General features: G+C 41.0%; 1 protein-coding gene across 1 annotated transcript; it reads left to right on the top strand.

Moving 5' to 3' along the window:
* Positions 1-3,766: 3,766 nt before the first annotated feature.
* Positions 3,767-6,040, top strand: LOC118387115 (prostaglandin E2 receptor EP2 subtype-like). Its single transcript, XM_035775277.2, has 2 exons — positions 3,767-4,799; positions 5,306-6,040. The coding sequence occupies exons 1-2, from the start codon at positions 4,011-4,013 to the stop codon at positions 5,597-5,599; spliced, it is 1,083 nt and encodes a 360-aa protein (XP_035631170.1). The 5' UTR covers positions 3,767-4,010; the 3' UTR covers positions 5,600-6,040.
* The last annotated feature ends 10,552 nt before the right edge of the window (positions 6,041-16,592 follow it).

Raw genomic sequence — 16,592 nt, 5'->3', positions numbered from 1 at the left:
TTTTCTACCTTCCCCTCCCTCCATCCTCTCCCACTGTGGTTCTTTAATTTCTTGGAATTATGTGTCTTCTGTTTCTGGGCGAGTGAGAAAGCACTTAGAGAGAGATCTGAATGAAAGGTAGTTATGAAATGCTTCCATGTTTATTGTATGCCTCATAGTCTCAGTCAGGTAGTCAACATGTCCCATTGGTTCATCACACCAACTGAGGGAAGAGGTATGAATATACTGTAACGTTTTACATCATCTTCCAACAGAGGCCTTGGTCTCAATGGAACTCCCTGCCTAAATAAATAAAGAATAAATACAAATAAAGATATCCAATGACCATGACTAAGGTCAAAGAGGGTTCAATCCCTGATCCATAGTGATACCCTCACACACAAAACACATTTAATATAACCCTGTAGCACTGCAAGTCCATTTTGGAGGCTATATCAATATCCAATTAAGTATAACCTTTCTTATCTCAGTTATCCAAGGTATTTTTTATGTTTTTACTGTTTGTTGTCTTGTGTAAACTCAAGATGAACAGCCATTAGCGTTTCTCAAAGTAGACAGTAGACCCTACTAAGATCGCCATCTAGTGGAGAGAGTCTAGAAAAACAGTCAACTGCTGAGCTGAATTCTGCCCTTAGGATAAATGATTCATACATCATAGATTTAGTCCCTAAAAACAGGCCTCAGATATATTTTAACTATCTGGACCTGTATTCATAAAGTGTCTTAGAACTGATCTTAGATTAGCACTTGATACATGCGGCCCCAGATCAATTCACTTGTATGGATTGGTTGACCGTTGACAGCATAGATATAGAGCTGATATGGTCTGTGGTTGACAGCATAGATATAGAGCTGATATGGTCTGTGGTTGACAGCATAGATATAGAGCTGATATGGTCTGTGGTTGACAGCATAGATATAGAGCTGATATGGTCTGTGGTTGACAGCATAGATATAGAGCTGATATGGTCTGTGGTTGACAGCATAGATATAGAGCTGATATGGTCTGTGGTTGACAGCATAGATATAGAGCTGATATGGTCTGTGGTTGACAGCATAGATATAGAGCTGATATGGTCTGTGGTTGACAGCATAGATATAGAGCTGATATGGTCTGTGGTTGACAGCATAGATATAGAGCTGATATGGTCTGTGGTTGACAGCATAGATATAGAGCTGATATGGTCTGTGGTTGACAGCATAGATATAGAGCTGATATGGTCTGTGGTTGACAGCATAGATATAGAGCTGATATGGTCTGTGGTTGACAGCATAGATATAGAGCTGATATGGTCTGTGGTTGACAGCATAGATATAGAGCTGATATGGTCTGTGGTTGACAGCATAGATATAGAGCTGATATGGTCTGTGGTTGACAGCATAGATATAGAGCTGATATGGTCTGTGGTTGACAGCATAGATATAGAGCTGATATGGTCTGTGGTTGACAGCATAGATATAGAGCTGATATGGTCTGTGGTTGACAGCATAGATATAGAGCTGATATGGTCTGTGGTTGACAGCATAGATATAGAGCTGATATGGTCTGTGGTTGACAGCATAGATATAGAGCTGATATGGTCTGTGGTTGACAGCATAGATATAGAGCTGATATGGTCTGTGGTTGACAGCATAGATATAGAGCTGATATGGTCTGTGGTTGACAGCATAGATATAGAGCTGATATGGTCTGTGGTTGACAGCATAGATATAGAGCTGATATGGTCTGTGGTTGACAGCATAGATATAGAGCTGATATGGTCTGTGGTTGACAGCATAGATATAGAGCTGATATGGTCTGTGGTTGACAGTCTTACCTGGGGTACACAGTAAGATGGGATAACTGCGATTCATTCCATACAGGTGAGACATTTATCTAGGCAGGTACTCCTCTGTCTGATATTTCATTATTATTTTAATAATCAGAATAATATATGTTATTTACTAGACACTTTTATTCAAAGAGACTTACAGTAACATGTGCATACCTTATCTCCTACCATATCTCCTACAATATCTTCTACCTTATCTCCTACAATATCTTCTACCTTATCTCCTACCTTATCTCCTACCATATCTCCTACAATATCTTCTACCTTATCTCCTACAATATCTTCTACCTTAATCCCCTACAGTATCTTCTACAATATCTTCTACCTTATCTTCTACCTTATCTCCTACAATATATTCTACAATATATTATATCTTATCTTCTATCTTATCTTCTACCTTATCTCCTACAATAACTTCTACCTTATCTTCTACAATATATTCTACCTTATCTCCTACAATATATTCTAACTTATATTCTACCTTTTCTCCTACAATATACTCTACCTTATCTTCTACAATATCTTCTACCTTAGCTCCTATAATATATTCTACCTTATCTTCTACCTTATCTTCTACAATATATTATACCTTAGCTCCTACAATATCTTCTACCTTATCTTCTACCTTATCTCCTACAATATCCTCTACCTTATTTCCTACAATATATTCTACAATATATTCTACCTTATATTCTACCTTATCTCCTACACTATCTTCTACCTTATATTCTACATTATCTCCTACAATATCTTCTACCTTATATTCTACCTTATCTCCTACAATATCTTCTACCTTATATTCTACCTTATCTCCTACAATATCTTCTACCTTATATTCTACCTTATCTCCTACAATATCTTCTACCTTATATTCTACCTTATCTCCTACAATATCTTCTACCTTATATTCTACCTTATCTCCTACAATATCTTCTACCTTATCTCCTACAATATCTTCTACCTTATCTCCTACAATATCTTCTACCTTATATTCTACATTATCTCCTACAATATCTTCTACCTTATCTTCTACAATATTTTCTACCTTTTCTTTTACTTTATCTTCAACAAGAAATATCACTCACAAAACAGAATAAATATCTGATAAAACTACAGTTCCTCACAATAAAATGACAGCTCTTAATAAAGACAGCTCTGTTTAAAAAGAAAGAACAGCTTTATACATATGAAAACAAATCATTTTAGGCTGATAGGAACTCCAGGTCCAATTCATTAAGGTAAGCCTTTGAAGGCCTGAGAAGTCACTAGTTGTGGATCTCAAGGAGTTAGTCCAAAGTGTCCCAGTGAGGCTTTCTGTAAATAAAAATAAATAAAATACATGATTTTATTCCTTATTTTCCACAATATATTTGTACAATATCTTTATTCATCAGAAGTCACGACAAGCACATCCCTGAAAGAAGAGGAGACTGGTGAGGGGATGTCGGCTCATAGTAATGGCTAGAATGGGATACGTGCAATGGTATGAAACACATGGAAATTATGTGTTTGATGTTGGATACAGTTCCATACATTATTTCCATGTTTTACTAGGAGCCCCTGCCATCAGCCACCACTCTCGACCTGTAGGCCTATACAAAAGAAGGCTACACATTAAAGTGGCATTTATCAGGCAGACATATAACAGCAGGCCTAAACAAAAACTGAAAACAAATTAAATCCGAGGGTAAGTAATACAATCTTCAAAAAATAAATGAATAGTGGGTGGTGCGCACTTCTCCACCTGCGCAGGCTAACAGTAGTCATATGCCGCCGTCAAAACAACTGGGAACTCCGAAGTCGGAAGTCGAAGAATTGCGAATTCTGAGTTCCGAGCTCCCAGTTGTTTTGAACGCGGCATTAGTTTATACTTAAAATAGGCCTACCTATCCATGCGTTGTAAGATCTGAAATGCGTCAGCAACGCCTGGGCAGGGGAACGCGCACAGTGTGTGCTCACACTACACTCTCAGCACAGTGAACCACATGGTTGCGTGTGTGGGTGGGACTGAAAAGAAATCCGCGTTTTTGTTGACACGAGATGAGACGCTTTTCTTATGTCAGTTGGATGCGGACGTTGTTCTTTTGTGTGAACTGATCTGTGTAACAGTATAACATAAAAGTCACATTGATCAGGCCATGCGCTTACCACTTAGTGGAGTAGGTTACTACTTTTTTTATGGATTACAAAGCTAAATTAACCTGCGGTGACAGAGACAATGTCTCGTCCGGAAATCTATACATGTCTGCGGCAATGTTCTCGGCGGGAGTTCTCGGAAATGTAATCGCCTTGGTCCTTTTGGAGATGCGGCGCCGGAGGCAAAGTCCATCCCTTTTCCAGGTGCTGGTGACCGCGCTGGTGATTACGGACCTACTGGGTACCTTCTCCGTCAGTCCTCTCGTACTAGCCTCCTATACACAAAACAGGACCTTGATGGGTATGGGTGAAAACGGAGCAGTATGCAACTATTTTGGGTTCAGCATGACTTTTTTCAGCCTCGCCACTTTGGCCATTCTGTGTGCCATGGCTTTGGAGCGCTACCTCTCCTTTGGACACCCGTATTTTTACGAACGGCACTTGAGAAAACGCTGCGGATACATCACCATTACACTCATCTACCTGATCTGCATCCTTTTCTGCCTAGCACCTTTCGTGGGCTTTGGAAAATACGTTCAATATTGCCCGGGGACTTGGTGCTTCTTTGACATGGTCCCATTAGAAACCAAACCAAAAGTATACGTCGGTGTGTATGCGTCATTGACTCTCATCATGATTTCTACCACAGTGATCTGTAACTTATCTGTCGTCTACCACTTAATTATGATGTATAGGAGGTGCAAAGCGCGTGTTTTAACGCGACGGATACGGTTCTACCAAAGATCCCTCTCTATGACGGAGGAAGTGGAGCATCTTCTGCTTTTGGTGTTCATAACGGTGACCTTTGTCATCTGTTCGTTTCCTTTAGTGGTAAGAGCATTCGTTTCGATGTTGCAGGTCAAAGTGTTAAAAATATTGAGACACTGTCTAATGTGCAGTGTGTGTGTGTGTGTGTGTGTGTGTGTGTGTGTGTGTGTCCTCCCTTCTCTCAACCCAAGCATCTCTTCTTCACATATATTACAGTTCAAAATGGTGCTCTTTAACATAACCATGTCCCAAGCCATGTCCTGTTACATCATCATAAACAACAACAACCCAATTTAAACATTTAACATGTCAATAATGAAAGGCTTACAAGGAGCATTGACATATTGTGATTATTTATGTATTATATTTCCATGTACTTATTGCAGTGTTCTTGCACCTGTTATTGCTCAAGCCTACTAGCTGCAACCAATACTTCCTTGCCTTTAATAGATCATAAGGATACTGTCTTACTTGATAACCATATTTTGTTGATATTGAAATTCTGAATAACTGACTATGATGCATTTTCTCTTTGTGTGTGTGTCTGTCTGTGTGTGTGTGTCCCATAGCTCCGTGTGTTCATCAACTTCATGGGCAGGTCAAATGAGAGCTATGGCACTGATCTCGCTGCTCTCCGCCTGCTGTCCTTCAACTCCATCATCGACCCCTGGCTCTTCATCATCCTCAGCCCCTCGGTGCTGCGCTTCCTCTGGAGGAAGCTGACACTGTGTAAGCCCCAGAGGCCCCCTGAGGCCCCCACATTCCCACGGGAAAAGGCTTTCCCCGTTGGGCCAAAACTCTCACTGCCAAACCCACCCATGGAGCTCCAGAATGAGGAAGTGCAGAGAGTGGACAAGACATAATTTCATGCATATGGAATCAGGGGCCAATGAGCAGGAGCCTAAGTGGACACAGGAAGTGACTTGACAGACTAGACATGCACTGGTTGAAGGGACCCCCTTACACAGTATGTACTTGCAAATAAACATTTAGTGAGGTGCAGCATTTTCACTTATTCACCTCATGACAGGAGGCTGGAATAGATTGAGGAAGATATCAGAGATGTGGAAGGCTGTGGTGCTGCTGACATGTTATACCCACACAATATGGATTTGGGATTTGGAACCGGACTTAGCATTTTGATGTGTCTACTTATTTCATTGCTTCATTATATTTATATACAAACTTTATGATCAGAAATGTATAGGACTGAAATGTTAATTTGACCGAACTCCTCCTGGACGAAAGGGTCCAGTATTTACTGTATTAATAAAAGTCAATAAACATAATCTAATCTTAAACCATTTTATGATTGGAAAACCAAATATAATGTCCTTGTATTATATTGAATGTTTACATTAAATGTTTCAGTATCAGAACCCAAACCCAGCTGTCGTCGGAGCCCGTATTCATATGATGTCTCACAGCAAAGGAGGAATTAGATCATAATGAATAAGATTACATAGACAAGACGGCCAGGTCACCTACATGGGACTCGAAAAAAGCCGACAGACCAACTGTTAAGGCTGAAAACTACAGTCCCAATCCTGAGAAGGTAAACATAGCTGCCTGTTCAGTACGGTAAAACATGTTTAGACATTTGGTGACCACTGTGCCATTCTTAACATTTATTGGAATTTTTAATCTGTCCCTTTGCATTAATCCACTCCTCAACAGATACTCAATCCTTGATTTAGCTGTGATGTGTGACGATAAGATGGGTTTCAGCTTGAAGTTCTTACTCATACCAGTAACTTTCCATTCCAAACAAAGGCGTTGGCTTGTCTTATTCATAATGCACACAGAACAGACTGGTTTTTACTTGTGTGTCCTCATCGTTGTGCTGTGTACAGTATGTCATCCTAAGTACTGCTGCTATACGGCCACTCAAGTGTTCCTGTATTTCTCTTTTCATTTCCTGACATGGCTTTTTTTAGAAAACGATTCATGTTATTTTCTTCAAAAGTGGTGCCTACCCTTCCGTGGTTCTATTCATTTTCAGTCAGTCTGAAGCCCTGCATCTATGTTGATCGTTAATTAAGTAAAAGGCCAGCAGGGCTTCCATTGGCAGAGATCTGGTTGAGTGACTGTTTAAGACTGAAATAGCTGTGTTGTTTATTAAACAAAAGTGTCGTTGCCCTTAAGGCAGGAAGTCAGAGGGAGACGGTGTGAGCATCCTAATCCCTTTATAGTGCACTACTTTTGACCAGGGCCGATAGGGAAATGTGTTGTAAATTGGGTGCCATTTGGAACACGCTCACTGTATTCAGATTAGTTTCATCAGATGCACTCTGTTTCCCATAAAGCAATGCTTCTGTATTTACTTTATGCTCCGTTCCTATCATTGATGGTATGTCCCCATGTCCTTCAGAAAAGATCTCCACTCGCAGAAAAGTGTGTTTACTGCAGGACTTTCAGTCCCTTACGAATCTAGGAAGGAAACACTTACCTTGGATAGTTTGACTATTGCATTGAGCTGACACTTTGGCACATCTTTGCTAGGTCAGTAAATGGTAAAGCTGCTCTTTGTAAAAGTGGACATTTTTAAACTGTTTTTATTTGTGTGCCACTGTGTGTGAGTTTACCGTTTCAATTTGTTAGTGTGAATTTCAGTCAACAATTGAAGTGAGGGAGAAATTGAGCTAATATACTGTGGCCTAGCTCCAATGCTCCATAAGTATTGTACTGAATCTCTCTCCAAATGGTCCTTTATTGAACTACAGAATGAAGAAAAAAGTAAATAATGTCTCCAAGTGCAACAGTATATTGTACTATATACTAACAGTACACTTACAGGGTAGGATGCACGGTCATCTCACAACCAGATGGTTTCTGGTTGGACTGATACAACATAGATAAACATAGAATTGGACACAGATCGCACTTACACTACCAAACACAGACCGCATGTACACAAAAACTTCATTTCAAAGTGACAACAAGGACATAGGATTTCGAAACACAAACAGGAAGTCAGATGTTTATTTTCGAAGGGATCTGAGGTTTCATTTTATGTTCAAATCAGTTAGATTGGACAGCTCACAGAATGTCACACATCTTATGAAGATAACAAGGAACAGACAACCAATAGTATGAACAAACAACAACAGCCCAAAACATTACTGTACATGCAAAATACAACACACTACATGGTATTGTACGTCGGATCACAGTTAAGGGCCCTTATTCACAAAGAGTAACAGTGGTAAAATGAAGATAATATGGATAATACAGCTCTTTGACTGGGAGACTATAAATACGGTCCCTGAGATTTAGCCTAAAGATTTGACCTAGGGCTAATATACTGTAGGAGTGTGTTTTTAAGTTGACATGTGTATTTTTAAGTTGATCAAGTGCCATGTCCACGGCCCCACGAGATATTTCCCACAGGAAAGTTTTTTATGCTTCCTAGTTGAGAATGTTAACAGCATCCAGAGACCAAATCTCTGTAGAGAATTAACAACACATGTTTGATTTGCAGGGGGGTTGCTGAAGCTGAAGCTGCTGTGGTGCTTGCTTCACTGTCTGTCCTCATTCAAATTGCATTCTTTTTCAAATGTAACACTTATTTTACCAGGTAAGTAGACTGAGAACATATTCTCATTTACAGCAACAACCTGGGGAATATTTACAGAGAGAGGAGGGGGGATGAATGAGCCAATTGGAAGCTGATGGGGATGATGAGGTGGCCATGATGGTGTGATTGTTAATTTAGCCAGGACACCGGGGTTAACACCCCTACTCTTACAATAAGTGCTATGGGATCTTCAATGACCATAGAGAGTCAGGGCACCCATTTAACATCCCATCTGAAAGACAACACCTTACACTGGGCAATATCCCCAATCACTGCCCTGAGGCACTGGGATAGTTATTTTGACCAGAGGAAAAAGTGCCTCCAATACCACATCCAGCAGCATCTGGTCTCCCATTCAGGGACCGACCAGGACCAACCCTGTTTAGCTTCAGAGGGAAGCCAGCAGTGGAATACAGGGTGGTATGCTGCTGGCTAAAATTTTATGAAAGAGTGCTGCCAGATGGATGCCGCTCATTACAGTGCCTTGCGAAAGTATTCGGCCCCCTTGAACTTTGCGACCTTTTGCCACATTTCAGGCTTCAAACATAAAGATATAAAACTGTATTTTTTTGTGAAGAATCAACAACAAGTGGGACACAATCATGAAGTGGAACGATATTTATTGGATATTTCAAACCTTTTTAACAAATCAAAAACTGAAAAATTGGGCGTGCAAAATTATTCAGCCCCCTTAAGTTAATACTTTGTAGCGCCACCTTTTGCTGTGATTACAGCTATAAGTCACTTGGGGTATGTCTCTATCAGTTTTGCACATCGAGAGACTGAAATTTTTTCCCATTCCTCCTTGCAAAACAGCTCGAGCTCAGTGAGGTTGGATGGAGAGCATTTGTGAACAGCAGTTTTCAGTTCTTTCCACAGATTCTCGATTGGATTCAGGTCTGGACTTTGACTTGGCCATTCTAACACCTGGATATGTTTATTTTTGAACCATTCCATTGTAGATTTTGCTTTATGTTTTGGATCATTGTCTTGTTGAAATCTCCGTTCCAGTCTCAGGTCTTTTGCAGACTCCATCAGGTTTTCTTCCAGAATGGTCCTGTATTTTTGCTCCATCCATTTCCCATCAATTTGAACCATCTTCCCTGTCCCTGCTGAAGAAAAGCAGGCCCAAACCATGATGCTGCCACCACCATGTTTGACAGTGGGGATGGTGTGCTCAGGGTGATGAGCTGTGTTGCTTTTACGCGAAACATAACGTTTTGCATTGTTTGCATTCATCTGACCAGAGCACCTTCTTCCACATGATTGGTGTGTCTCCCAGGTGGCTTGTGGCAAACCTTAAACAACACTTTTTATGGATATCTTTAAGAAATGTCTTTCTTCTTGCCACTCTTCCATAAAGGCCAGATTTGCGCAATATACGACTGATTGTTGTCATATGGACAGAGTCTCCCACCTCAGCTGTAGATCTCTGCAGTTCATCCAGAGTGATCATGGGCCTCTTGGCTGCATCTCTGATCAGTCTTCTCCTTGTATGAGCTGAAAGTTTAGAGGGACGGCCAGGTCTTGGTAGATTTGCAGTGGTCTGACACTCCTTCCATTTCAATATTATCTCTTGCATAGTGCTCCTTGGGATGTTTAAAGCTTGGGAAATATTTTTGTATCCAAATCCAGCTTTAAACTTCTTCACAACAGTATCTCGGACCTGCCTGGTGTGTTCCTTGTTCTTCATGATGCTCTCTGCGCTTTTAACGGACCTCTGAGACTATCACAGTGCAGGTGCATTTATACAGAGACTTGATTACACACAGGTGGATTGTATTTATCATCATTAGTCATTTAGGTCAACATTGGATCATTCAGAGATCCTCACTGAACTTCTGGAGAGAGTTTGCTGCACTGAAAGTAAAGGGGCTGAATAATTTTGCACGCCCAATTTTTCAGTTTTTGATTTGTTAAAAGGTTTGAAATATCCAATAAATGTCGTTCCACTTCATGATTGTGTCCCACTTGTTGTTGATTCTTCACAAAAAAATACAGTTTTATATCTTTATGTTTGAAGCCTGAAATGTGGCAAAAGGTCGCAAAGTTCAAGGGGGCCGAATACTTTCGCAAGGCACTGTATCTACATTTGGAGACCAGATGACTATGGGGTACCATTACTTACAGGGGCGTCATGCATCCCCAAAATCTGAGGGGGCACAAAGTAAGTTAGGATGCCGGAGGATGGGGGTGGGGGCGAAGGGGGTTAAGTTTGAGAATTTTGCCTTTTTCAAACACCTGAAACAGCTTTTTCCTGCAATCTGAAACCATAATCATTGTGCTAAATCCTACGTATAAAAAAAGATGCACATTCTTCTGCATATCTCAGCATTCCTCTTTATTTATCTGTATCCTCTTGACAGGTGTTTTTTTTAAGAAACTAAATATGCTTCTCTGCATCTCTGCTAAAATCTGTGTAAAAGATTGAAAGGAATGTGTCTTATTCAGTACATTTAGTTATTGCTTGCTTTTCGAAAAGTATACAAACTTTCCAGCAGACATGTGGGTTAAAATAGTTAGACTAGCAAGCTGATCTAACTTGATTGATAGCCTGAAAGGGCTTATTGGTAGCTAGATATGAGGTTAGGAGATTGGGAACCTATCTGGGCCAGCTAAAGACAACTTCATAAAATTGCTAAGTGGCTAGTAGTATTACAGAGAATTTTGTTTATTTTTTTCAAAAAGATTTTAACAGGACAAATCTGAGGGGGCATGTGTCCCTGTGCCCCCTATGGGCATGACGCCTCTGATTACTCAGTATAATCTATAAGCTTTTAAAACAAAGAAATTCCCATAAACTGCTGCTTGCTGCGTTTTCCATTGAAACCTCCCCTGTAGAGCACTAATGCAGTGTGACAGCCCAGAGGTTGTTTGCTCGGGCAAAACAACAGGATCTCATCATAGTAAAAGGTCCCGTTTATCAGTAGGCCTATACCACATCCTAGAGTTCTGATCTATTCGACAGCAGAAAGTATCACCTATATCAGATGACACTGAGCACTATACCGTATACATCTCTACTGTATTCCTACATAGAAAAGGGAAAAACAAGCAAAGAAAAAAACACTGTTTTTAATAACTCTTTGTCTATACTTCCAATGTGTTTATCTTGTGAAATGTCTTGGGGGGCAAATCAGCCCCTCGTGTAACCTTGAGGTAAATGCAGTGGTCCCAGCTGAGACCAGAAGTAGCCCTCATGGTTGAGCTAGACAGTACTCCCCTGGAACACTGGACAACAATACCACATACTGTAGAATCACTATCTAAATCACATCTGTTGTTTTGACATTGCAGGTGCATGGTAACAAATCAAATCAAACTTTATTTGTCACATGCGCCGAATACAAATGTGAAATGCTTACTTACAAGCCCTTAATAGTTGAATAAAATAAAGCTCTGACGAAGGCCTTGAGGTCAATACGTAAAGCTTATTAAAGAGCAGTGATACTATCAATAGCAGTGTGCGTGTTTCTTATTTTTTCTCCTGACCCATAATAAGGAAATGTAAGCTCATATTTAGTTTAGAGTGATCAACACAATGTGTAGAGTTTCACTAGACTTGATGCTGAACGTTATGGATGAGAGAGATTACTGAAGGTCCAGGTACAAGGGCTGAGGACACACTGATTATTCACTGTTGCTCTGTATTGATGACATTGTGTGGACACTGTTTGATAATCTAATCAGTTCACAACTGCTCAGAGAAGGCCGGTTTGACGTGTTCTCTGCTTCTGTGCTGGATGGTCTCCCTTTTACAACTTGATTGACTTATGACTGCTTTCCTTTTTATTCAACTGTAAACTCCTATTACAATGACCATTTTTTGACATTTACATTTGATATCATAGAAAATGTTCCACCAATCAAAAATGGTGTTTTGTCCCCGCAATCTCCCCTACACAGCTTCTACAACTCAATCTCATACCATACTACCTACCTGGTAAGTAGGTACCCTCCACTAAGTTGAATTTTTAAAAATTATAGTTAAGAACCAATTCTTATTTACAATGATGGCCTACCAGGGAACAGTGCCTTGTTCAGGGGGAGAACAACAGATTTTTACCATGTCAGCTCGGGGATTCAATCCAGCAACCTTCCAGTTACTGGCCCAATGCTCTAACCACTAGGCTACCTGCCACCCCAAGAACATCCTACACAACTCTGCTGTTCCACTGACGTCACACTGTGACTTTTCTTATACCCTTCAACAAACATCCAGTCATTTCTGTGAATACAGGAAATGCAGATGGACTTCCAGCTGTGTCCTGTCTTGTCAGGATGACGACACTGGGTGTCTTCTATTCTCAGGCTAGTTAGTGACAGGAATAAGACATAGTGCATGATGATAGCAAGGCCTGAGTGGTCTTGCGTAAGGCGTCCTTCTGAAATAATCCATTAAGTTAAGTGTTTACATGTTAGAATGATTCAAACAGGCCTGCTTTTGGCTCCCTACCCTATTACACACATGGACAAAAAAAGAGATGCTATGGAAGTGAAACAAAGTGATGGTGAAAAAAATATTAAAAGGCTGAATGAATAGGCAAAATATATATTTTATGACCGTCTTTTGTCATTGTTTGAACTTTTCCTGTGTTTGTGGGCGCAAGCGTTGGTGGTAGGGTTATATAAGATACACACAGCTGTTCTATAGCTTTGCTTACTCACTTTAGCCGTTGCCTACTATGCTCACAAAGAACACATGAGAAGTGCTTCAATCAAACTGATAGTCTAAACCACCAACTCACAATCAGTCTGCACCCACACCCATTCTCTTTTCAGGAAGTTCAAGGATTCATCATGCTATGAAAAACCTCTGCTTGCTCATAACAAAATGATGTGCTCTGTCAAATGTGCTAAGATTATATCCAGACTAGAAGAGTGTTGTAAAATATTTGTATTATTCATCTGTGACTCTTCATGGGAAAGTCACACAAGCCAAACATTACCAGATTCATACTGAGTTAGTATAATGTGTTTTTGTGATTTGAAAGAAGGGCAAAATATTATTAAACACTGCTTTCGAGCATCCGTTGGTCCTCATAATAATGAGAAGAATGATGAGACACAGCACCATGTGGCAAAGTTGACAAATCGCACAATGGCACAGAAATTAAACACATCCTCTCTGAAGTTTACAATTCCCGAGAAAGGGCTTGTGAGTCTTAATGACGGCAGGGGAATCAGGATTGACCCAGTAACTGGAAATGAATCTGCTCTGGATCTCAAATTCAATGGAAGGCAGATGTAGTTGGGAGGTTTTGGAGGAATCTACAGGAAGCACAAAACCCCACAAATTCTTACAAACTTCAAGCATTGATTATGCAAGAATGGGCTGCCATCAGTCAGGATGTGGCCTAGAAGTGAATTGACAGCATGCCAGGGCGGATTGCAAAGGTCTTGAAAAAGAAGGGTCAACACTGCAAATATTGACTCTTTGCATCAACTTCATGTAATTGTCAATGAAAGCCTTTGACACTTATGAAATGCTTGTAATTATACTTCAGTATTCCATAGTAACATCTGACAAAAATATATAGACACTGAAGCAGCAAACTTTGTAGAAATTAATATTTGTGTTATTCTCAAAACTTTTGGCCACGACTGTACTGTACAGTAGGTAGTGATCACTATCATCCTATCATGAGGGAGGAAGAATCAGTAAGAAATGGATATTTGGAAAAGTGGAGTTGTGTCAGCTTCAAGAGTTGGGTGAGCAGGAGCTGTCTCAGGTAGATCTTCATTCAGATATTGCACCCGTCAATGACGGAATAAGAGGAGCAATAGTAGGGGCCTCAAAACAGGTGATTACTATGGGTAGATGGGGGTGTCACGGATCACTAGGCGTGGTGGGTGTGGAGTCAGGTGCAGAGAGCAGGGCTTCCAATGAATACGTTTTATTCAGCTGGGTCCAGCCAACAACCAGGCAAAATTACCAATAAACCGATAAGTCCCCCAACCAGGGAAAATAACGGACAGCAAACACGTAAGAGCAAAACAATAATACACCACTGACATAAAGGATAAGCCCGCACAAAAGCAGGCGGGACCTGGGAGTTTAAATAGCTTCTAATTACGTAACAACAAATAACATACAGGTGAAAACAATCAAGACAAAACCAACAGAAAAGCAAAAGGAATCGGTGGCAGCTAGTAGACCGGTGACGACGACCGCCGAGCACCACCCAAACAGGGAGAGGAGCTACCTTCAGTGGAAGTCGTGACAGGGGGAGAAAGAGTAATGCAGTCCCTTGGTGGAGTGAAGGGTGTAGAGAAGCAGTGAAGACTAGAAACAGAGCTTTCAGAATGTTGATAAGGTCCCATAATTACCAGCACCTGATTCAGTATAAACAAGCACAAGCAGTAGTAAGGAGGATCATTAGGACAGCTAAGAGGGAGTATTGGCACTGGTTCTGTGGAAATATAGGCAGGACCACTCCTGTGGGAGAGGTATGGGGGATGAGTGGGGTCAGAAGAGATTGGGATCTCCCTGTGCTGAAAAGTGGGGGGATTGTTGCAGTGAGAGATGTGGAGAAGGCAGAGATGTCAGCCCAGGTAGGGCTGAGCTCTAGCCCAGGAAGGTGCTGGACAAATGGTTGGGCCTTTATAATAAGGTGAGGCAGAAAGGGAAACTGCCTGGAAGTTGAAGCAGGCGGTAGTTGTGCCAATACAGAAACCAGGGAAAGACCCTACTAGTCCTTCAAGCTATAGGGTGATAGCGTTGACATCTCACGTATGTAAACGTATGGAAGTAATGATAATGGAAAGGCTGACTTACTTTCTGGAGAGTAGAGGACTAATGTCACCAGATTAAAGTGGGTTTAGGAAAGATGGTTCCTGTACTGTGCCTTGAGTCAGTCAAACGGAAGGCACAGGCAAATAAGGAGATGGTGGTAGCCGTTTTCTTTGATGTAAAGATGGCTTATGATATGATGTGGAACGAAGGCCTACTTATCAAGCTGGATAACATGCGGGTTGGAGGAAGGGTTTCTAACTGGATAAAGGATTTTATTTTTGGGCCATCAATACAAGTGAGGGTGGGGAGCTCTATGTTAGAAAGCTATGAGGTGGATAATGGCATCCCCCAGTGAAGTGTCATTAGTCCTTTGCTGTTCTCCATTATGATTGATGATGTATTCTCTCAGGTGAGACCTGATATTGGGAGGTCATTGTTTGCGGATGATGGAGTGCTGTGGAAGAGAGGGAGAAATATTGCCTATACAGCCAGAAGAGTTCAAGAAGCGATTAGGGAAGTAGAGCAGTGGTCCCTCAGGTGGGGCTTACAGTTTACGGTTGAGAAAACACAGACTGTATTTTTTTCTAGAAGGAAGGTTGGGGAGGAAATATACCTGAAGCGGTATGGAAGGAATCTGGAGAGGGTGGGAGGGGTTTAGGTTCCTGGGGGTCTGGTTTGACACTCGAATGACATGGGCGGAGCATTTTAACAGAGTAGTTGTCAAAGCAAGGAAAATATTGGATGTGATGCTTTGCTTGTCAGGAATGGAGAGGTGTTAAAAATGTTATATATAGCGCTGTTAATGTCATCAATGGATTATGGAAGTATAGCATATGGATCATAAAGCTAGATGTTATCCAGTCCCAAGCCCTAAGAATATGTTGTGGAGCACTCAGGACCTCCCGGTGGCAGCGATGCAGGTAGTGTTGGGAGAGATGCCGGGTTAAGAAGACAACAGCTAGCCATGACATATTGGGTAAATCTACAAGGACATAAGGTCACATGTACATAAAGATATATGAATGAGTGATGGTACAGAGCGGCATAGGCAAGATACAGTAGATGGTATTGAGTGCAGTATATACATATGAGATGAGTATGTAAACAAAGTGGCATAGTTAAAGTGGCTAGTGATACATGTATTACATAAAGATGCAGTAGATGATATAGAGTACTATATACGTATACATATGAGATGAATAATGTAGGGTATGTAAACATTATATTAGGTAGCATTGTTTAAAGTGGCTAGTGATATATTTTACATCATTTCCCATCAATTCCCATTATTAAAGTGGCTGGAGTTGAGTCATTGTGTTGGCAGCAGCCACTCAATATTAGTGGTGGCTGTTTAACAGTCTGATGGCCTTGAGATAGAAGCTGTTTTTCAGTCTCTCGGTCCCAGCTTTGATGCACCTGTACTGACCTCGCCTTCTGAATGATAGCGGTGTGAACAGGCAGTGGCTCGGGTGGTTGTTGTCCTTGATGATCTTTATGGCCTTCCTGTGACATCGGGTGGTGTAGGTGTCCTGGAGGGCAGGTA

The sequence above is a fragment of the Oncorhynchus keta genome, chromosome 8 (assembly GCF_023373465.1).
Source record: "Oncorhynchus keta strain PuntledgeMale-10-30-2019 chromosome 8, Oket_V2, whole genome shotgun sequence".
In the NCBI taxonomy this organism is placed as follows: domain Eukaryota; kingdom Metazoa; phylum Chordata; class Actinopteri; order Salmoniformes; family Salmonidae; genus Oncorhynchus; species Oncorhynchus keta.
Note: the sequence above shows the minus strand (reverse complement) of the source record. Positions and strands in the feature narration are given on the sequence as shown.